The sequence below is a fragment of the Gallinula chloropus genome, assembly GCF_964237585.1.
Source record: "Gallinula chloropus genome assembly, chromosome: 30".
Taxonomy (NCBI): Eukaryota; Metazoa; Chordata; class Aves; order Gruiformes; family Rallidae; genus Gallinula; species Gallinula chloropus.
Genome location: NC_140115.1, coordinates 1,931,080 through 1,954,695, shown reverse-complemented (window position 1 = coordinate 1,954,695; position 23,616 = coordinate 1,931,080). Strand labels below are relative to the sequence as shown.

Sequence of the window (23,616 nt, the reverse complement as noted above, 5' to 3'; positions counted from 1 at the left end):
AGGAGGACAGGTTCTCTCTAGGACCAGAAAGTGCTGCCTGGAAGGGATGCCCTTCTGCCCCATCAGAGGGACAGGGCAGGACAGCTGTCTTCTCCTGGGCATGGTTGCAGAGGGCTGCCCAGGGCTGTCCTTGTGAGCAGGGTCCTTGTGACCCGGGGTCTGTGTGCTGGGGCAGGGACTCTGCTGCTGCCAGGGTCAGCACTCAGCCTGCCTGCTGGGCTTTCCACAGGGACATAGACAGCACCTCTGGGTTGAAGCAGTGACCCAGAGTAGGGCAACGTAAGGTCCTTCTGCCGTAAGAAAGTGCTGCCTGGGTCAGCTTTGCTCCCAGTCAGAGCTGATCCTTGAGAAATGCCAAAGAGAATATTTCTCCAGAGGCAGAGTCTTTGCTTTGACTTTTCCTCTCCTGTGGGCTGTGCTGAGTGTGGGAGATGAGAACTTATTTCTCCCCTTGAGAATATGCAGGGAAAACTTGATTCTCCTGAAGATGTTGGAGCCTGGGCTGAGCCCTGCACACACAGAGGTTCCCTGGGGCAGTGCCCTGATGCCAGGAGGGGTCTGCAGAGCAGAGCTGAGCACAGGGCAGGTTGGATGAGGTCTGTGAGCACAGAGCAGGAAGTGACATGGGCAAAGAGAAGGATCTGCAGGCACAGCTCCAGGCAGCAGAGACATTGTCAGGGAGGGAGAAGGATCTGCTTCCAGAAATGCCCTGGCTGTGGAGTTTGGGACCTCCTTCACATCCTCCACAGTGCTGACACTTTCCCTTAGTGACCCCTGGTTTCTGCCACGCAGCACAGACTTTACACTCACAATTCCAGGTTTTCAGGCTGAGTCTTCTCCTTGGCAGCCCAATCCCCAGTGAGGAGAAACCCCTGAGTGCCTGTCTGTCTGTCTGTCCCTCCAGCCTTGGCTGGAGTGTTTCTCACTGTTTCATCTCCTATCCTTGCTGCCTTTGTCCAACCTTTTCCTGGGGCTCTAGGCACGTCCATTTGTGGGGCTGGCACTGAGCTGACCCTTAACTTCAGGACCAACATCTGTAGGACTGAGGTTTTCCAAGGTCTCCTGCTGGGCTTCAGGCTGCCTCCCACAATGGCACCGCTCTCCCAGGGACTCTTGTGCCCCAGAGAGGAGCCCCATGCAGGAGACATCTTGGCACAGAGGCCATGGAAATGCCACTCATCACCTGTGTGTGGGCAGCTGCACTGAGCCCTGTGTGTCCCTGGCAGGGAGCGGGGAGCTGAGATCCTCCTTGGGTAGGATGAGACTGCAGGAGGGCTTTGGAGCTCTGCCCTGTGAGACTGGATTCCTCGGCTCTCAGTCAGGAGAAAATCAAAGCTCCAAAGCTCTGCTCTGCCCTTGGGTGAACTTGGAGTGACAGTGCTGAAAAGCTCATTCCTATCAAAAACGGCTTTATTCTGAGATCAGGCCATCCTTCTATTTACTGACTGCTGCCAGGCAGCACTGAATTCTCATGAGCCCACAGCCAACCCTCCTCCCAGCAGTGGCACGCTCAAGCAAGCACAAAGCAGACCTCCCAAAAGGGACCTGACAAAAATCCCCTGAATACAGAGTCAATCTGAGGGTGTTCCCTAAGAGTTGGAAGATGTTTTCATCCGAGAAGTGTTCCCTAACTTCTCACTGTGCCTTTTCCTCCTTGGACAGGTCTCTACACTTGACAGCAGCAGATGTCTAACAGCAGCTCCATCAGCCAGTTCCTCCTCCTGGCCTTTGCAGACACACGGGAGCTGCAGCTCCTGCACTTCTGCCTCTTCCTGGGCATCTACCTGGCTGCTCTCTTGGGCAATGGCCTCATCATCTTCACCATAGCCTGTGACCACCACCTCCACACCCCCATGTACTTCTTCCTCCTCAACCTCTCTATTGTTGACCTTGCCTACATCTCCACCACTGTTCCAAAATCCATGGCCAATTCCTTGTGGGACACCAGGGCCATTTCCTACACAGGATGTGTGGCTCAAATCTTTTTCTTTGTATGTTTGATCTCAACAGAAGTCTGTCTTCTCACTGTCATGGCCTATGACCGCTACGTTGCCATCTGCCACCCCCTGCACTACGGGACCCTCCTGGGCAGCAGAGCTTGTGTCCACATGGCAGCAGCTGCCTGGGCCAGTGGGTTTCTCTATTCTGTGCTGCACACAGCCAATACATTTTCACTTCCCCTCTGCAAGGGCAATGCCCTTGACCAGTTCTTCTGTGAAATCCCACAGATCCTCAAGCTCTCCTGCTCTGATGCCTACCTCAGGGAAACTGGAGTCCTTGTGGTCAGTGCCTCTTTTGCTACTGGGTGTTTTGTGTTCATTGTGGTGTCCTATGTGCAGATCTTCAGGGCTGTGCTGAGGATCCCCTCTCAGCAGGGACGGCACAAAGCCTTTTCCACCTGCATCCCTCACCTGGCCGTGGTCTCCTTGTTCCTCAGCACTGCCTTCTTTGCCTACCTGAAGCCCCCCTCCATCTCCTCCCTATTTCTGGACCTGGTATTGTCATTTCTTTACTCTGTTTTTCCACCAGCAGTGAACCCCCTCATCTACAGCATGAGGAACCAGGAGCTCAAGGATGCTGTGTGGAAACTGAGGACTGGATGTTTCTAAGCAGCTCATCTTTGGCATATCACTGGCCATGGAACTCACATTAGGACAAGTCTGTATTTAGTACGAATTTTGCTGGTTGTTTAGTCTTCTCAGTAGCCTAGGTACATGTAGGCACTTCACTTTTCTCAGCAGATTTCCACCTCTGCTTGCTCTTTGGTCATTTCGATGCTGCTCAGCTCTCCAGTGTCTTCCGAGACTTGGAAAACTTCCCATCTGTCAGATGTCTAATAAATGATTCTCTCAGAATTTTAATGTGTTGTCAAGTGACCTTTCTATCTATCTGAACAGAAGTTGGTTTGGAGAGAATCTCCTCTGAAAGCTGACCCCCTTCATTTGCTGCAGGATGAGCATGAGCCAGCAATGTGCCCTCCTGGCTATGAAGGCCAATGGCATCCTGGGGTGTATTAGAAGGGGTGTGTTCAGTAGGTCAAGAGAAGCCTTTCTCCTCCTTGCCCAGGTGAGAACGCACCTGGAATGTTGTGTCTAGTTCTGGGCTTCTCAGTTCAAGAATGACAGGGAACTCCTTGAAAGAGTCCAGCATTGGTCATGCTGTGGCTCTGTAATTCTGTGGTTCCTACACAGTGGAATGATCCTAAAAGCTCCTGTTTTCATTTTCAGGCTCAACTAGTGTCCACCTTAGAAAGTGCTAAATGTGTAGTAGGGCTGCAAAGCAGATTTGAGTGCTGGAAGATGTTCGTGGCCTGAAACCTATCTAGGTAGCTCACTAGCAGCCCAAGTAGGCTTAAGGCTCAGGGCTTACCTTTCCTAACTGTGCCTGTGGACATTTACAGGCTCTCCCAGCATCCAACATGACACACTAAATGTAAAGCAGTAGCCTCAAACATAACATGCAAGGGCATAAAAATCTTATTGGCCTGAAAACTCTCCTTGTAGCCCACTAGCAGCCCCAGTAACCATGGGGCACAGGGTTTTCATAGACAATGCAATGGTATGAAATTTGCCTGTTGTCTTTTTCCAGCTCTAACGGTGTCCACCGTTGAAAACATAAAAAGTCCAGCTATAATTCCCAAAGACAAAGTTTGAGGTGTGAAAGATGTTTCCGACCTTCAACCTGCCTGGGTATCCCACTAGCAGCCCCCGTAGCCCCGGGACTCAAGGTTTTCTTTAGAAAGGGAACAGTCTGATGTCATTTTGGGGCTCTACCAGCATACACCTTCAAACTGCTAAACGAACAGCAAGAGATCCCTAACAAAAGTGTGAGGGATGAAAGATTCTCCTGGCATGAAACCTGCCTAGGTAGATCACTGACAGCCCCAGTACCTTAGGGCTCAGAGTGTTCAGAGACAAAAGAAGGGTCATAACATTGCTTGATGTTATTTCTGGCTATACCAGCGTCCACCTTTGAACCTGCTAAATGCACAGCAATACATCCCAAACTAAAGGTGTGATGGATGAAAGATGTTCATGGCCTTACATATCCCCTGGTATCCCACTAGCAGCCCCAGGAACATGGGGGTCAGGGCTTTTGTACCCATGGGAGTGGATGTAACTCTGCCCAACATAATCTTCCAGCTTCAACAGTGTCCACCTTTGAAACTGCTCAATGTCCAGCACCAGCTCCATGGCAAAAGGTGCAAGGGTGGAAAAAGGTTTCTGGCCTGAAACCTCCCCAGCTAGTCCACTAACAGCCCCATTAACCTTGGGGCTCAGGGCATTCCTAGCCACAGGACCAGTCCTAAAAACGTCATTTTCAGGCTCTACCATCATCCACTCTCGAACATGCTGGATGTCCAGCAGCAGAGTCCCAGGTTCTTTAGCACCTATTGCTGGCATTTTGTTAAAAGCACCGTAAGTTAGAGACCCATCTGCAAGCACATGTGAACCATTAGTAAAATGGAGATTCCCTTCAGAGAGATCTTGAGAAATTCTGGGATTTGATGAACAGGAACATCAGGAAGATTTCCAAGCAGAAGAGATCTTCTCCTCCTGCCCGTATTTTCTCTGCGGCTGGAATTAATTCTCATGTTGGTGGCCCCCATAGTTCTGGTGTTTGGATTTGTAAGTCATAAAGTCTAAATAAACATGTTTGTTCCTTGCTGAGCAGTGCTTGCACAGCATTAAGGCCTTTTTTCTGGTTCTGCTCCAGAAATGAGTCAACTGGGAGTGCACAAGTGCCTGGAAGGGCACAGGAGTGACCCCACCATTGTGTTGCACTTGTTGTCTACAAAGGCGGCCTAAATTTGGGAGGAATACATTTGACTTTCTTTCTAGCAGCCAGTGTGGTGTCATGTGTGAGTGTTAGGATGAGAACAGTGCTGATAACAGGGAGGCTTTAGTTGTGTCCAAGCAATCAGTCTTTTCTGCTGTTCATACTTCACTACTAATGAGAAGGTGGGGGGAACCCAGGGAGCTGGGAGGGAACACAGCCAGGACAGGTGACCCAAACTGCCCAAAAAAGCATATTCCATTCAAATTACACCATGATCAGCATAAAGGAGTGTGGTGGGGGCAGGAAAACTCAGCTCCAGGACACACGTGTTTTCGGGACGTCTGTGAGCTGTGCGGCCAGAGCGGTGGGGTTCAGTGAGAAACTGCATTGTGCATCACCAGTTGTGTGTATTTTGCTACAAAGTCCTGTTGTTGTTGTTGTTTCTCTCTCTCTGCTGTCCCAGTAAACGGTCCTTATCCCAGCCCATGAGGTTTAGGGGTTTTTGGTTTCCTTTTGCCTCCGCGGCTGCGTGGTGCTCGGCTCTCAGCTGGGGCGAAACCATGAGAAAAGGTTCCAGCACAACACCCACACATCAAGGCAGTTCAGACATGGTGGGTGGAGAACCGACTGCAAGGAGAAGAATTTGGGCATTGCAGAGGCTGCCATAGCAGTCAGAGGTGCTGAACAGGAATCTGGCCATGAGCACTTTGGGCTGCATTGGGAGGAGTGTGGCTGCACAGACAAGGGCCTTTCTGGTCCATCTGGACTCAGCTCTGGAGCAGTCAGTCCCAGTGTGGGGTTTCCCAGCCTGGAGGAATGTGGAGGAACACGTATGTGGTCAGGGAAAGTCTGCCAAGAGACCTGGGCTTTTTTAGCCTGGGGAAGGGGAGGCTGCGGGAAGCCCTCTTTGTGCTACAGGGAAAGAACATAAGAAAGGAAGTCCATGTGAACTGACGGCTCTGAAGGCCAGGGTGGACATGAGGATAAAGAAATGTCATTCTGAGGATAGTGCTGTGGGGAAAGCAGTCACTGGGAGGAAGTGTGGATGAGCTGGTGGCTTTGTGCTTGTAGGAACAGCTGGTGAGGATGGAGAGACAGCAGTACAGGCAGGGACATTGTTAGGTGAGGCAGTGTGGTGCAGATGGCCAAGGGTGCCAGCAAGGCTGAAAGGGCCAGATAGAAATGACATTTTTGCCCCCTTGGCTGTGGCTGATATCCCTGCCACAGAGGCCTCAGGTAAGACACATTGTCCTCATGGCCATGGAGCATGATTGCCCCCTTGCACCTACCCCAGGGGAGGCCACCACGTGTCATACCCCTGTCCTTCCCTTGGTGTCACACTCCTCACATCCCAAGGAAGAGCCCTGAGACACAGGTGAGGGTCAGGATCTCCCTGCCCAGGGGCTGGGGGTCAGCAATTGGCATTTCTGCTTCATCAGACCAAGCCAGGGTGTCCTCAGCATCAGAGCTGCCTGTGCTTTGCCTGGGTTTGTCCTCATGGCCTCTAGTTGTCTGCTCTAACGAGCCCATGGGGAGGCTTTGTCAGTAATGGCTCCCAGTGGGTTCTGTTAGTACTTCAAGGTACATTGGGCATTACTCCTGACTTGAACTTCTTGAGAGGTTTCTTCAGTCTCCACTTTGTAGCTGAAGTCTCTGGACTCACCAGAGACACCATGAGGCTCATTAACATCCAGAAAGCCCTTACAAGTGTATATCCTAGGTAATTTTCTCTAAAAAATTAAGACTTGTAAAAGTAATTGGAGTGGTTTTAATTGGGTGATGAAAATTTTGAAGGAGTTTCACAATGGAGGATTTTTTCATACAGAAAAAATATTGTTTCTGTTATTTTTCAGTTCATGGAAGATGTTTTAGCAGCATTCTACAGAGGATCTCTGTACAGAGGTCTTCTAATGAGTTCTGGAAAGGATGGGAGAGCAGTCTCTTGATATCCAACCTTCTACGGAGAACCTTCCTGTTCCCCAAGTCCAGCAGTTCCCTCACTGGCCTCCTGGGACTCCCAACACTTTTCCTGGCAGCATCTGTGCTCACAGGCACAGACAGATTTGTCTGACAACAAACAGCAGTTCAACATGATCCAGTTTAATAACCATGAAATCTCTCTCCTCAGCTGCTGCTACGGCCAAGCAGCGTCTGAAGGGGGTCAGCTCTCAGAGGAGAGTCTCTCCCAGGACAGTTTTATTCAGACACACAGAAAGGACGGGTGGGAGGGGGTGAGGCAAGGGAAGGGAAAAGGAAGGGGCAAAACCAACCCCAAACCCAAGAAACTAAAAGGCCCGTGGGTTGGGATAAGGACAGTTTACTAAAATAGCAGAAAGATAAAATATAACAATGCTGACAGGACTTTAGAGCAAAAAATATGAAGCTGTTGATACACAATGCAGTTTGTCACCAAACCCACAGCTCAGGCCGTGCCACCCAGAGCCGTCCCAGAACCCGACGGTCCCTCAAGAACCGCGTGTCCCGGAGCTTCCCTCAGCCTTCCTCCTGCCAGCCCCCTGATATCCTGGTCAGGATGTAATTGGCATGGAATACTCTCTATGGCCAGTTTAGGTCACCTGTCCTGGCTTCGCCCCTCCTTTCTCATGAATAGAGAAATATGAAGAGCTGAGAATGTCCTTGAATGTCTGACAGAAACTAAAAACATCAGGGTGTTACCAGCACTGCTTTCATTTTAACTCTCAAACACAGCATTCCATCCGCTGCTACAAATGAAGTTAACTCCATCCTGACCGAAACCAGGACAAGTTTCTTCAGCTCATGGCTTTTTACTGCGCCAAGGAAAGCTTTGGGAGCAGTGATGCCTGGCGAAAGTGCCCGTTTGATCCCAAAACATACGCAGTCACAGGAGCATCCCCCCCTTTCCCCTCTGCAGACGGGTACCCGAGGGGATGAGCTCTGGTTCACAGTAGCAGCAAAAGTCCAGGGCACAAGTTTGCAGTTTCCTAGGAGAGCAAACAGGAAGGATCAGGGATCCCAGAGCTGGCAGCTCTGGCTACTTCTTGCAGCAGACATCTCTGCAGCCCCTCCTTCTCCACCAGAACCCAAAACTGCGACAACCCTCTTAGAGAGAGTGGCTGCGTGGTGCTCAGCTCTCAGCTGGGGCCAAACCGTGACAGTGGGAAGAGCAGCTGGGCAAAGGGCACAAGGAGTAGGGATGAGGCTGTCCCCAAACCCAGCTCTGCACCCCTCAGGGTTTGCACGCCCTGTGTCCCAGACAGCAGATGTGATCCAGGCCCCCACCCCCGTTACAGCTTCACCACAGGCTTGTGAGAAACAAAAGATCTCTGTTTTATTAAACCTGCTGGGGAGGGGTACAAGGGGATCTGCAGGAGCCAGAGAACAAGGGGGGGTCTGCAGGAGCCAGAGAACAAGGGGGGGTCTGCAGGATCAAAGCGTCCAAGTGGGCAGCTTCTTCCTCCGGCTCTTCTTGTTGCTCTCGACCAGGCGCAGCCCCTGCCTCTTGATGTCTTCATGGGTGAGGACAACACCGGGGTCTTTCTCCTCAAAATCGAAGAGGTCTGGACAGAGAGGAGAGAAGCGGGCTGAGGAGAGGCAGTGGGGCCACCTCTGCTCAGCCCATGTCCCCAGGGAGAGCTGGCATGTTTTGGAGGGCTGGTGGCATCACGGTGACCCTTGGGCCGAGCCCTCTGCCACAGGCACTACTGACTAGTGAGGCTCTTTCTCCTTAGCATCCCAGGCTGACCTGCCCTGTCTCAGACACTGCTGGGGTTTCCCATAATGGTCTGGAGCCCATGAGGTGGTGGGTACAGCTCCTGCTTCGTTAAAAAGAGGGGGCAAGCTGCCAAAACCTCAGTGGTTCCTCCAAGAGCATCCAACAGGAGGAGGGCAAAGCCAGACCCGATCGCTGGTTCTTCTTCACCACAAGGATTTCTAAGATGAGGGTCTCCCTCCTTGCCCCACATTACCATACTTGCCTCACACGACCCTCCTTGCCCCACACGACCCTCTTTGTTCCTGCTGTGCTCCAACACACACCACCCCACTGGCTGCCTTTCATCTCCCACATCCCCACCTAAAATCATCACCCAAGCTCAAAGCCTTGGAGACAGCCAAGGTCAGCCCCAAGGTGGATGGACAGCCAGTAATCCCAGAGGGCAGGGGCTGGAACAGTCGCTGTGGAACGTGTCCTGGCTGTGCTCTCCTACCTTGGACACTGCTGCCTGTGGCATCCAAGGAGATTTTCAGGTTCTGGGGATCGCTGGCGGTGGCCTTCTCCAGAAGATTCCTAACCTTGACCAAAGCCTGTGAAAGACACCCTGGGTCAACTGAGGAACGGTTGGTGGGTGGAACAGCCCCGGGGTGCCCCACCTGGATGTCCCTGGGGGAGACACCCTGCAGTGCCCAGGGATGAAACCCCCAAGCACCTTGTTGCTCTCACTGGGGCTGTGGCTGTCGGGGGACGAGTCACACACCCGCTGCACCAGGTACTGCAGCTTCTGCTGGCAATGCTGGAGCTTCTCTTCCAGCCCCAGGGCCTTGACATAATCCTCCTGGAGCAGGAGAGAAGAACCATCTTAGCAGGGAAAAAGAGCCCCTTGGAGAGATGGTGGCTGCCCCAGGTGTCCTCACGCCGTGCCGCTGCCACACCAAGCACTGGGGGGGCCTGTGCTCACCCAGTGCTGCACAGGTACTTGTCCGGGCACTGTGATGCCGTGCAGGCAGATGAAGAGGTTCTCAAGGCCATCTTCAAACTGGAGCAGGACCTTCTGGTTCCTCAGGAGATGGGCTTTCATCTGCTTCAACGTCGCTTCTTCACGCTGCAGGCTCACCAACAGCTCCTCCTCCAGCATCCTGCAGCCAACCCCATTCACGTCCATACAACTGCACAGGGGTGCAGAGACATCCCAAATCTGGCGTGAAGGCTACTCAAGTTGCCCCCCTGCCACCCCTCCCAGAACTGCAAAGCTGAGGTGTTGCCTGCAGCCCATCTGCACCCGTGGTGCCACTGCCCATGCCAGGCAAGGAGGGAGGGGCCTCCCAGTGCCGCAGCTTTGGGGACTCTGCCAGGACCAGAGCTGGGGGAGCATCCTGCTCAGGAACCTCCAGGACAGGAGGGGTGGGTGGCTGCAGTGGGACAGGGGAAGGGGTGCCCTGTTTGGACATCCAGGACACATGTGTCCCCACCAAAGGAGGTGGCCCGGTCGCATGTCTGCCCTGACGCCAGCCGCACCTGGCTGTGTCAGGGGGCTGGCGAAACTTCAGCTGGGCGTGCTTCAGTTCCAGCTCCTTCAGCCTCTTCCTCAGCACCTGCACCCTCTCCTTGTACTCCTTGATGCAGTTACCCAGGTCCAGCGAGGACTCCTGCTGTTCCAGGAGCCTGCTGGGGATGTCCTGGCCAGGGGAGAGCACAGAGACTCAGGCCCCGGTGCTCCAACAGCATCGGGCGGTGGCCTCAGGGACATTTCTGCACCCTGGGCCGCTGACAGCTCACAGGATGGAGAAAAGCAGGTCCATCCCGGCCCTCAGGAGGGGGGCTTTGGGGGCTCCAGGGGCAGAGGAGAGCAGGTGACCCCACAAAGCGAGCAGCAAGGGCTCCCCTGCCCGTGGCTCCAGCAGCCCCCGTTTTACCAGGGACAGGTCTTGACGTTACCCAGAGGAGGCAGCACTGCACCGCAGCCTTGGCCTTCTCCAGCTTCTCGGTCAGCCTGGCCTCGCGCTCCAGCTGGGCCTCGGCGGCCTCCATCTTGATGTCTGGTTGGGGGGAAGCGTGAGGGGTCCTTCCTGCCTGTGGCCATGCCCGCAACCCACCCCCCGCGCCCCGCCAGGCACTCACCCACCAACGGGTCCTGCGAGTGGTGGGGCAGGGAGTCCGTGCTGAGCTGGTAGGCGGCTCGCTGCAAGGATGGTCATTGTCACCCCCTGAGCTCCCTGCAGCCCCCCGTCCCCCCACCTCCCATGGGGGCTCAGCACCGATGCCTGCTGTCCATACTGTTCTGCTAACAAGAAGATGGGGGGCACATAAGGAGCTGGGAGGAGACACAGCCAGGACAGGTGGCCCAAACTCGTCAAAGTGGTATTCCATTCAATTGTGTCATGCTCAACAGAGGGCTGTTGGGGAGGATTGTAGAGATCCAGGACGCACAGTTTTTGGCACTCTCCAGCCTCAGGACAGCTCTGAGCTGTGCAGTCTGAGCTGTGCAGTTCTGTGAGAACCTGCATGGTGCATGACCAGTTTTCTATAATTAATCACAGAACCACAAGGTTGGAAAAGACCTTTAAGATCATAGTGTCCATCCATTCCTGTCCCTAAGCAACTGATCTACCCTTTTTTTTAATCACACCCAGAGAAGGTGACTCAACCCCCTCCCTGGGCAGCCTGTTCCAGGCCCTGAAATCTTTCTGTAAAAATTTTTTCTTAACATCTAATTGGAACCCACCCTGGCACAGCTTTGTGCCAATTCCCCTTGTTCTGTCACCTGTCACCTGGCTGAAGAGACCATTGCCCACCTCTCTACCCCCTCCTGTCAGGTAATTATAGGCAGTGATTAGGTCTCCCCTCAGCCTCCTTTTCTCCAGACTGAACATCCCCACGTCTCTCAGCTGCTTCTCATAGGATTTGCCCTCCAGCCCCTTCCCCAGCCTAGTTGCCCTTCTCTGGACTCACTCAAGGACATCAATGTCCTTCTGATAGTGAGGAGCCCAAAACTGCACCCAGCACTCGAGGTGCAGCCTCACCAATGCCGAGTACAGGGGCACAATCCCCTCCCCAGACCTACTGGTCACACTATCTTTGATAAAAGACAAGATGCCTTTGGCCCTCCTGGACACCTGGGCACACTGCTGGCTCATGTTCAGCCTGCAGTCACCCAACACCCCCAGGTCCTTCTCTGCCTGACAGCTCTCCAGCCTGTAGCTCTGCATGGGTTTGTAATGTCCCATGTGCAGCCCCAGGACTGTTGGAACTCAGGGCTTTCCTGTCCAAGGGAATGGTCCTAACATGATGACATCACTTTCAGCCTCTCTCAGCCTCCAAAGTTGAAACTTCAAAATATCCATCAATAGCTTCCAGACAAAAGGTGCAAGGGTGGAAAGATTTTCCTGGCCTGATACCTCCCAAGGAAGACTACTAGCAGCCTCAGTAACCTTGGGGGTCAGAGTTTTCCTTGCCATGAAATGGTCCTAAACAATGCCTGACACCATTTGGCGGCTCTACCAGTGTCCACCTTCAAAAATGCTAAACATCCACCAATAGCTTCCAAACAGCTCCTGGCCTGAAACCTCCCTGGGTAGCCCACAAGTAGATCCAGTACCCTTGGGCTCAGGGCAACCCTATCCCCAGGAAGGGTCCCAATATTGTCTGGCATCATTTTCAGGCTCTACCAGCGTCCACTAGAACATGCGAAATGTCCAGCAATAGCTCTCCAAAATATTTTTGAAGGGATAAAACACATTCCAGGCCTGAAATCTGCCAAGGTAGCTAACTAGTAGCCCCAGTAACCTTGGAGATCGGGGTTTTCAATGCAAAGGGAAATTTCTTAATTGTTCCTGAAAGCATTTCCTGGCTCTACCAGCCTCCAGCTTCAAAACTGCTTCATGTCCAGTAATACATCCCAAGCAAAAGGTGTGAGGGCTGAAAGATGTTCCTGGCCTGAAACTTCCCCTTGTAGACTACTAACAGCACCAGTAACCTTGAATCTCCGGGCACACTGAGCCACAAGAATGGTCCTAACATTGCCTGAGGTTATTTTTGCTTTTAACAGCGTCCTCCTTGGAACATGCTAAGCCTACAGCAATAGATCCAAAACAAAAGGTGCAAGGGCTTAAAGAGGCTCCTGGCCTTTAAACTGCCTAGGTAGCCCATTAGCAGCAGGCTTTCCTTACCAAGGGAACAGTCCTAAAATTGCCTGATGCCAGTTTAGGGCTCTACCAGCCTCCACCTTCAAAATGGTAAACGAACAACTATAGTTCAAAAAGAAGGTACGAAAGCCAACAGGCTGATCCTGGCCTGAAACCTCTCCAGGAAGCCTACGAGTTGCCCCAATAATCTTGAGGACCAGGATATCCTGAAGACTGGAGGAAAGCAAATCTCACTCCAGTCTTTAAGAAGGGCAAGAAGAAGAACCCGGATAAATACAGACTCACTTCCATCCCTGGAAAGGTGATGGAAAGATGTATCCTTGGTGCTGTCTCTAGGCACATAAAGATAAGAGGGTTGTTAGGAGCAGTCAACATGGTTTTACCAAGAGAAAGTCATGCTTGACTAATCTACTAGCCTTTTATGAGGATATAACTAGGTGGATAGATGATAGTAGGGCAGTAGATGTGGTCTACCTTGGCCTCAGGTAAAGCATTTGACCCGTCTCCCACAGCATCCTCGAGGCTAGGCTGAGGAAATGGGGTCTGGAAAATCGAGCAGTGAGGTGGATTGAGAGCTGGGTGAAGGGAAGAAGCCAGTGAGTTTGGGTCAATGGGACAGAGTCTGGCTGCAGGCCTGTATCTAGTGGAGTCCCTCAGGGGTCACTCCTGGGACCTCTGATATTCACTATATTTATTGATGAGTGGGATGAGGGAATGGAGTGTCCAGTCAGCAAGTTTTCTGAGCACACAGAACTGGGAGGGGTGGCTGAAACACCAGAGGGTTGTGCTGCCCTGAAGGCTGGAGAGCTGGGCGGGGAGAAGTTTAATGAGATTGAACAAGGTCAAGTGTAGGGTCTGGCATCTGGGGAAAAACATTCCCATGTACCAGTGTAGGTTGGGTACTGGCCTGTTTGGAGAGCAGCATAGGTGAGAGGGACCTGGGGTCCTGGGGGACATCAGGATGACCATGAGACAGCAATGTCCCTCCTGGCTAAGAAGGTCAATGGCATCCTGGGGTGTGTTAGAAGGGGTGTTAGTAGGTTAAGAAGGACATAAAACTCCTTAAAAGAGTCCAGGGCAGGGACACCAAGATTGTTCCTTATGAGGAAACGCTGAGGGAGCTGGGCCACTTGAGCTTGGAGAAGAGGAGACTGAGGGGTGACCTTACTAATGTTTCTAAATATGTAAATGGTGACAGTTGGGGGGATGGAGCCAGGCCCTTCTCAGTGATGGCCAGCGATAGGACAAGGGACAATGGGTGCAACCTGGAGCAGAGGAAGTTCCATGTGAATGTAAGGAGAAACTTTTTCACTGTGATGGTGACAGAGCCCTGGGACAGACTGTCCAGAGAGGTTGTGGAGTCTCCATCTCTAGAGACATTCAAAGACTGCCAGGATATGTTCCTGTGTGATTCACCCAATGTGGTCCTGCTCTGGCCACAGGGGTTTGTCTGGATGATCTTTCTAGGTCCCTTCAAGCTCACAAAGTTCTGGGATTCTCTGTTTCTGTTATTCCTACCCAAGGGAATGATCCTAAAACCTCCTGGTTGTACCAGCATCCACCGTAGAAACTGCTCAATGTCCAGGTACAGCTGAAACAAAAGCTTTGAGTGGTGACGATGTTCCTGGCCTGAAACCTCCCCAGTAGCCATCTAGCAGCCCCAGTACCCTTGGGGCTCAGGGCTTTCCTTGCCACGGGAATGGTTCTAACAGTGCCTGACCTCTTTTTCAGGCTCTACCAGCATCCATCTTCAAAATGCTAAATGTCCAGCTACAGATCCTAAGAACAAGGTGTGAGGGCCAAAAATGTTCCTAGACTTAAAGCTCCAGAGGTAGCCCACAAAACACCCCAAAACTAAACAGGTACTGAATACAAGAAGACCAGTCTCCCTGGGGTAGGCATCTGAGCATGTGAGGCTGAGGATCTGGGGGACTGCAGAGAAGAACTGGTCACCAGCATTGCCCTTGCAGACGGGTAGGGAACATGTCTTGGCCGTGTGCAGCACAGCACTGAGAAACCCACTGCAGCTCCCAAGTGTCTGCAAAGGGCAGGAGGAGGAAGTGGGGAATGAAGCTGCCATGGGACATTCTCTGCCTCTTTGCATGAAGCCCTCTGCAAGGAGAACAAGGCAGTGAGAACTTGGGGCACTCTTCCCTGAGTGAAACGTTCTCATTGGAGACCCAAGGACTGCCTCTCCCTGTTCTATTAGACATTGGAAAGGTGCTTTTTGGGAGGTGCATTTCCTGCTGGCTGAGGGTGCCGCTGGCTGTATGGGGCTCTGATGGGAGCTCCCCAGGTGTTAGTTTGTCCTTGCAGCAGAAGGTCTGTCTTTTCTGATCTATAAGCTATTTTCTGGATGGTGGTTCCCACTTCCCCCAACTGCAGAGCAGAGCTTTGTAGATTTGTTTTTCCTGATTTTGTTCTTGTGAAACACAGAGAAATGCCCAAATCCTCACTTAAATCCCTTTCTTTCACAGGGGGAACGAGTCCCTGTCCTGTCCCTGCCTGGGTGTCCAGTCTCATGTAGAGACAAGGAAAGGTGATTGTCCTGCCCAGCTCTGGTTTGATCAGGAGAAAGGACTCTGCTGGACACAGGGATTTCTCCCCAGCCGAAGAATGAAAATTGAGAGATGAGATCGTAGAGTGATCCCCATGAGGGCTGAGACACCAGGAGGGAGCCTATAATAACAGGTCTTCTCCTGCTCAGCAGGGCTCCTGGGATTGAGGGACCTCAAGGTAACTCTGCAGCACTGCAGAGAGACAGCTCTGCCCAGGAGCAGCTCCTCTGTCAAGCGCACAGGGCTGGGGACACTGCCTGTAGGCACCGAGGGGAGACCTGTGAGGCTGAGAGAGCTGATGGATACTGAGAGCTCACTGCAGGAGAAATCTCCACAGCCTCTCCCTGGTATGTCTGTGGATGAGAGGTAAAGAGACTTTGCTTTGAATTTTCTGCTCTTCTGGACTGGGTGGGGTGTGGGAATTGAGCTTTTCTTGATAACTTAGAAGGCAGCAGTGCAAACACATTTGGTCATAGGAACATGTCAGACACTCTGTTGAGCCCTGCACACACAGAGGTTCCCCTGGGCAGTGCCCTGATGCCAGGAGGGGTCTGCAGAGCAGAGCTGAGCACACGGTAGGTTTGATGAGGTCTGTGAGCACAGAGCAGGAGGTGACATGGGAGAAGAGAAGCAGCTCCAGGGACAGCTTCAGGCAACAGAGACATTGGCAAGGAGGGAGAAGGAGCTGTTCCCAGCAATACTCAGGCAGTGAGGATTTGGTACCTCTCTGACATACCCCATAGTGCAGAAACTTTCCCTCACCAACACCCTATTTTCTGCCACCCAGCACAAACTCTGAACACAGAGTACCAGGGTTTCAGGATGAGTCTTCTCCTTGGCAGCCCAGCCCCCAGTAAGGAGAATCCCCTGCGTGCCTGTCTGTCTGTCTGTCCCTGTCCTTCCACACTTGGCTGGAGCCTTTCTCACCGTTTCCCTTCCTGTCCTTGCTGCCTTTGTCCCAACATTACCTGGGGGTCTTGGCACGTCCATTGGTGGAACTGGGACTGAGCTGACCCTCACTTCAGGACCACCAGCTCTAGGACTGAGGACTTCCTGAGGGCTGCTCTGGGCTGCAGGCTGCCTGCAAAAATTGCACCACTCTCCTAGGGACTCTTGTGCCCCAGAGAGGAGCCCCATGCAGGAGGCATCTCAGCACTGAGACCCTGGCAATGCCACTCATCGCCTGTGTCTGTGGGCGGCTGCAATGAGCCCTGTGTGTCCCTGGCTGGGAGAAGGGAGCTGAGATACTCTTTGGGTAGGATGAGACCTTAGGAGGGCTTTGGAGCTCTGCCCTGCGAGGGTGGATTCCTCAGCTCTCTGTAGGGTCTAGTTCATTCTACGGGGAAAACCAGGGTGTGATCACAGAGCACCCAGCACAGGGCAGCTGAGAGCAGGGCTGATGGACAGAGCAGCTCTCCCCACTCTTCACTCAGGGGAAGGTTTCACTGGCACAGCTGCAGCAATATCAGTGAGATCTAACAGAAGAAACACTCCTCAGTTGCAGTGAGGAGAAAAACCAAAGCTCCAAAGCTTTGGGTGAAACTGGAGTGACAGTGCTGAAAAGCTCATTCCAATCCACAGGGGATTTAGTCTGAGATCACACCATCCTTCAATTTACTGACTGCTGCCAGGCAGGACTGAGCTCTTGAGAGCCCACAGCTGAGCCTACTCCCAGCAGTGGCATGCTCAAGGCAGCACAAAGCAGACCTCCCAAAAGGGACCTGACAAAATTCTTCCAGAGAGGCAATGTGAATTAGAAGAGGTTTTCCTCAAAGAAGAGTTCCCTAAATTCTCACTGCTTTTTTCTCCTCAGACAGGTCTCCACACTTGACAGCAGCAGATGTCCAACAGCAGCAGCTCCATCAGCCAGTTCCTCCTCCTGCCCTTTGCAGACACACGGGAGCTGCAGCTCCTGCACTTCTGGCTCTTCCTGGGCATCTACCTGGCTGCTCTCCTGGGCAATGGCCTCATCATCTTCACCATAGCCTGTGACCACCACCTCCACACCCCCATGTACTTCTTCCTCCTCAGCCTCTCTGTTCTTGACCTTGGCTGCATCTCTACCACTGTTCCCAAATCCATGGCCAATTCCTTGTGGGACACCAGGGCCATTTCCTACACAGGATGTGTGGCTCAACTCCTTTTCTTTTCTTTTTTGATCTCCACAGGGTACTGTCTTCTCACCATCATGGCCTATGACCGCTACGTTGCCATCTGCCACCCCCTGCACTACGGGACCCTCCTGGGCAGCAGAGCTTGTGTCCACATGGCAGCAGCTGCCTGGGGTGGTGGGTTTCTCTATTCTCTGCTGCACACGGTCAATACATTTTCACTGCCCCTCTGCAAGGGCAACGCTGTTGAGCAGTTCTTCTGTGAAATCCCCCATATCCTCAAGCTCTCCTGCTCAGATGCCTACCTCAGGGAAACTGGAGTCATAGTGGTCAGTGTCTGTTTAGGTTTTGGGTGTTTTGTGTTCATTGTGGTGTCCTATGTGCAGATCTTCAGGGCTGTGCTGAGGATCCCCTCAGAGCAGGGACAGCACAAAGCCTTTTCCACCTGCCTCCCTCATCTGGCTGTGGTCTCTCTGTTTGTAAGCACTGGCATGTTTGCCAACCTTAAGCCCCTCTCCATCTCCTCCCTATTTTTGGACATGGCAGTGTCATTTCTTTACTCGGTGTTTTCACCAGTAGTGAACCCCCTCATTTACAGCCTGAGGAACCAGGAGCTCAAGGATGCCATGTGGAAACTGATGAATAGATATTTCTAAGCAGCAATAAAGTGTTCATATCACCAACCATGTAACTCTCACTGAGGCCACTCCCTTTTTACTATGGTGTTTTATTATTCTGGGATTTCTTTTTTTCCCTCTATTTTGTCTAAGGTTCAGGTTCATCCCATTCTTAATGAAGTATCTCCATGTCATGTTACCAGACACTGTGTAATATTGTGCTGTGCTCTATTTGCTTCGGGTCTGCGTGAAAAGGCCACTTCTTCCCATCGTTTTATTTTTTGTTTTTTACATTTATAAAATTTACAATCTTATTTTCATCAGCTGAATCACTCAATTACTTGTTTGGCATGGCAATGCTTCCCCACCATGACAGAATGGGAATTTCCACACATGGCCGTGGATGAAATACTCACCTTCCCCTATACTTGCATCACTGCCAGTCTGTCTCTTTCATCTCCCTCATCATTCAGATGTTTCTAACTCTCCTGATGATACGACCATGTCTAAGGACATCTTTTCCACAGACTAGATGGACATCACTTTGATCACAGGTTTCCACCTCCACTTGCTCTTTGCACATTCAGATGCTGCTCAACTCTCTGGTTTCTACTTTGAGCTTCAGAGAGTTGGAAAACATCCCATCTTTCAGCAGTCTAATGAACTGTTCTGTCAGAAGGTCAGTGTGTTGATAAGTGACCTTTCTATGTATCTGATTCAAACTGTTCTGGGAGAGAATCTCCTCTGAAAGCTGACCCCCTTCACACGCTGCTTGGCCGTAGCAGGCAGCTGAGGAGAGAGATTTCATGGGTATTACACTGTGTCATGTTTAACTGCTGTTTGTTGTCAGAGAAATCTGTCTGTGCCTGTGAGCACAGATGATGCCAGGAAAAGTGTTGGGAGTCCCAGGAGGAGGGGAAGAGCACGGTTCTCCATGCAGGGTTGGATCTCAAGAGACTGCTTTTCCTGCCTGTCCATATCTCCTTAGGAGACCTCTGGACCAGCATCCATTGCAGCATCTTCAGTGGTCTCTTCCAACATGGTGATTCTATGATTCTGTTACTGTTGGGCTACCTGGGGAGGTTTCCACCCCAGAAGATCTTTAGGCCCTTGTACCTTGTGATCGGGAGCTACTGCTGGATGTTCAGCTTTTCTGAAGGTGGACTCTGTTAGAGCCAGAAAATGACATCGGGCTGTGTTATGAATGTTGCCTTGGCAGGTAAAGCCCTGATCCCCAAGGGTACTGGAGCTGCTAGAGAGCTAGCTAGGCAGGCTTCAGGCCAGGAACATCAGCCATCCTTCGAGCCTTTTATTTATGAGCCATTGCTGGACGTTCAGCAGTTTCAAAGTCCGATGCTGATAGAGCCCGGAAATGATGTCAGGCACTATTAGGTCCTTATCTTGGTAAGCACAGACCTGAGTCTCAAGGTTACTGGTGCTGCTAGTGGGCTACCTACTGAGGTTTCAGGGCAGAAATATCTTCCAGCCCTCAAATAATGTTAGGGGGGAGATTTATTGCTTGAGGTTTAGCAGTTTTGAAGCTGGATGATGGTAGAGCTGGAAAATGATGTCAGGCACTGTAAAGACCATCCCATTGTCTTTAAAAGCCAAGAGCCCCAAGGATACTGGGTCTGCTAATGGGCTACCTGGAGAGGTTTCAGGCCAGGAAGATTACTAGGCCCTCACAACTGTTGTTTGGGAGCTATTGCTGGATGTTGAGCAGGGTCAAAGGTGCATTCCGGTAGAGCCTGAAAATGATACCAGGCACTGTTAGGACCTTTCCCGAGGAAAGGAAAGCCCTGATCACCAAGGTTACTGGGGCTGCTTGTGTGCTATGGAGGCAGATTTCAGGCCAGGAACATCACTGAGCCTTCAAGCCTTTCAATTGAAAAGCTATTGCTGGAGATGGAGCAGTTTCGAAGATGAATGATGGCAGAGCCTGAAAATGGTATCAGGCACTCTTAGGACTCTTCTCCAAGCAAGCAAAATCCTGAGCCCCAAGGATACTGGAGATGCTAGTTGGCTACCTGGGGAGATTTCATTCCAAGGAACTTTTTTGAGCTCTCTCACTTTGTGTTTGGGAGATGCTGCTGGACATTTAGCAGTTCAGACTTTTGATGCTGGTAGAGCCTGAAAATGACATCAGGCACTGAATCAACTGTTCCCTTTGTAAGGACTGACCTGAGTCCAAGTACAATTGGCACTGCTGATGGGCTACCAGTGAGGTTTCAGGGCAGGAAGATCTCTCAGCCCTCGATTTTCTTTTAGAGGATTTATTGCTGGGTGCTTTGCAGTTTCAAACCTGGACGCTGGTAGAGCCCGAAAGTGATGTCAAGCACTGTTAGGACGATTCTGTTCTCTGTGAAAGCCCTGAGCCCTAAGGGTACTGTTGCTGATATTGGGCTACCTGGGGAGTTTTCAGGCCAGGAACTTCTTTCATCCCTCAAAGCTTTTGTTAAGGATCCATTTCTGTTCGTTCAGCAGTTGGAAAGTGTATACTGGCAAAGCCCAAAAGTGACATCAGGCATTGTTGGGAGTGTTCAGTTCTAAGGAAAGCCTTGAGCCCCAAGGTTTCTGGGGCTGCTAGTGAGCTACCTAGGCAGGTTTCAGAACAGGAGAACATTTCCCTTCTTGACCTTTTTGTTTGGGATCTATAGCTGGATGTTTAGCACTTTTGAAGGTGGTTGCTGGGAAAGCCAGAAAAAGAAGTCAGGCAATTTTTGGACCATTCCATTGTCTGTGAAAGCCCTGAGCTGGGGGCTCAGGGGTTACCAGGGGGCTTGAAAGCTGCCTGGGGAGGTTTCACGCCAGGAACCTTTTGAAGCCCTTTGCACTTTTGTTTGGGAGCTATTGCTGGACATTTAGTGTGTTCAAAGGTGGACGCTGGTAGAGCCCTAAGATCACATCAGGCAATTCTAGGACTGTTCCATTGGTAAGGAAAGCCCTGACCCTAAGGGCACTGCGCTGCTGATGGGCTACCCAGGCAGGTTTCAGGCCAGGAGCCTCTTTAAGCCTTTTATATTTTTTTTTATCTATTAATGGATGTTCAGCAGGTTCTAAGGTCGACACTACTAGAAGTGAAAATGACATCCAGCACTGGGGACACACGCAGTGGCAGGGGATCCCAGGAAGGGTGCCAAACCCTAATTCCAACCCCAACCCCCAAATCTAATCCCAATCTCTGCCCCAATACCCAACCCAAATCCCAACTGCGACCCTAACCCCAAATCCCACCCCTAATATCAATCCCCAACCCCAATCCCAAATTTAAACCCAAACTGATCCCTCATTTCAAACCTGACCCCAAAACCCGAGCCTGATCTTGGTCCCAACCTCAAGCATATCCCAAAACCCAACCCCAAATCCCAGCCCCAAATCTCAATCCCTACCCCAAATCCCAGTCCCAATCCCAGTCTTGACAACAAATCCCAGCCCCGAATCACAAATCCCAAAAACAAATCCCAGCCCCAATCCTAACCCCAATCCCAGTCATAACCCCAAATCCCAGACCAAATCCCAAATCCCAGACCCAAACACCTTTCCGAATCCAAAACCAACACTAAACCCTCCCTAATCCCATCTCACCCCACCCTCTCCCTTTCCCCCCCTTCATGTTTCTCAATCCCCCTACCTTAATGTAGGGGTGGGGGCTCCTCCAACCAACCTACCCCCTGGGATTCAGCAGCCAGTGCCAGGACTCTTGGCAGAGGCTGAGGATTTTGGGGTGTGGAAGGAAATTGGGGAATGTGGGGAGCAGAACAAGATGGGGGGACATGGAAACTTGGTGCCAGTCCCAGGAATGTGGTGGGCCCCCCAAAACAGCTTCAGGAAAAGGGGGGTCCAGCTGTTTTCGGGAGTAGAGGGGGAGGGTGGGAATGGCCAGACTGACTACTGGGAGGGGGTGTGGAGGAAATACAGGGAGGGGCACTATGTTCCCCCTCACACCCCCCTTATCCTTGGGGAGGTGCTGCTCGGCCCCTAAAAGGATTGCGGGGGGGGGGGGGGTGTGTCAATGAGGCTGATGCTCTCCAGGACCTGGCTTGGGACATGGGTGCATCTGAACCTGCATGGGGGGAGCTGCGTTAGTCCACCCCACAACAGATACACCCCCCCTCACTGATATAACCTCCCACATCCCACTAATACACCCCCCACCCCACATCATTTCCCCACCCGCCACTTCCCAGCCCTGGAAACATCACTGTGTGTTCCAGAGGGGTTTTGGAGGGTTTGAGGAGTTCCAGGACAGCCCCTCGGTGGCAGAGAAACACTGAATCACCTGGGATTAAGCAATCCGGGATTAAGAGATGTGGGATTGAAGGAATATGGGATTAAAACATTCTGGGATTTATCAATCTGCGATTTCTGGATCCGGGATTTATTGATCCAGGGTTTAAACAATCTGGGGTTTATCAATCCAGGATTAAAGGACCTGGGATTAAAAAACACAGGATTAAGGGATCCCACAAATGCCCCAGGGGGTGGGAAGGAAACTTGGGGGTGGGGGGGGTGGGGGTGTGCATAGCGGGGAGTCCAGCAACGCATCCATGTTTTCCAGGTAGTGTTTCCAAAGCAGGAGGCAGCAGTAGGTCAGGACAGGTTTTGTCTCGGGGGGAGATGGAGCCACGTGACCCACGTGCCGTTCATCTGCCTGCCGGCACCAGAGCCGTGGGGACAGGTCCCTTGGTGAGGCGGCGCCTGGCGGGGCGCTGGTACACGGGGTACACCACGGTGCTGTGCACCACCTTGATGCGCCCGGCTTCTTGCCTGACCTTCAGGTTGAGGCGGATGCAGCTCTGCGCCTCAGGGGGGGTCTTGATGGGGGGTTTGCTCCGCGATGGAAGAGCGTCCTCATCCCCGCTGTCTGGCACCGGAGTGGCTTTGGCCCCAGTGAGGGATGGAGAACCCCCACTGTGCCTGATGAGCACTTTGGTTGGGTGGATGGGGGAGGCGGCTGCAGCAATGGATGTTTCCGACTCTGTGAGGGCGGCAGGATGCTGGAGGAGGCTGGGACCGCCAAGGAGGAGGAAGAGGAAGATGAGGAGCAGGAGGAAGAAGGAGAGAAGAGGCTCTGCGAGCGGGACAAGGAGGAGATGTACTCATCTGCAAGGGAAACACCATGTCAATCTTTTGGATGCACACCCCCTCCTCTTCCCCACTTTCCAACACCATCCACCATCATTAACCGAACCGGTGTGATACCATATTCACTCCTCAACCTTTCACCCTTTTCTTTCAAAACCATGTCTTTCCCGCCCACCCCCCGACCCAAAACATCAATAATAAGTAACAACCTCCCACAATTCACCCCTTATCCCCTCCCCACCTTCCCCCTCCCAGAAAGGCAGAGCTTTAGGGAAAGGAAATGAGTGGCCGTTTGACTACACACGGGTGTGACAGGCTTCACCCCACTGCCCCGAGCTCAGGGTGAACAGGCGCCATTTGGGATACCCTCCCTGGCTTGGGTACCGACCTGCAGTGGAAGGTGGGAGGGCGGCGGGCGCCTGGCTGTGTGCAGGGGTTGGCGTCGGTATCACCCCCACTGCTTGTCCTTGGCCGCTCACCAGGATGGAGGAGCACGGGCCAGTGAGCTGGCGGAGCGTGGCGGAAGCCTGGCTGGTGGGAGGCTGGTGCAGGATGATCCCTTGCGGCACCTACACAGGATTAATTGAAAGAAAATTTGGAAAAACCACAAGAAGTTGGGAAAACCAA

At 52.2% G+C, this 23,616-nt stretch overlaps 1 protein-coding gene across 1 annotated transcript; it reads left to right on the top strand.

Moving 5' to 3' along the window:
• Positions 1 to 1,685: 1,685 nt before the first annotated feature.
• Positions 1,686 to 2,609, top strand: LOC311202469 (olfactory receptor 14C36-like; the record flags this gene model as incomplete). Its single annotated transcript, XM_084277054.1, has 1 exon — positions 1,686 to 2,609. One exon carries the CDS (start codon positions 1,686 to 1,688, stop codon positions 2,607 to 2,609), a length of 924 nt encoding a protein of 307 aa, XP_084133180.1.
• Positions 2,610 to 23,616: the final 21,007 nt, after the last annotated feature.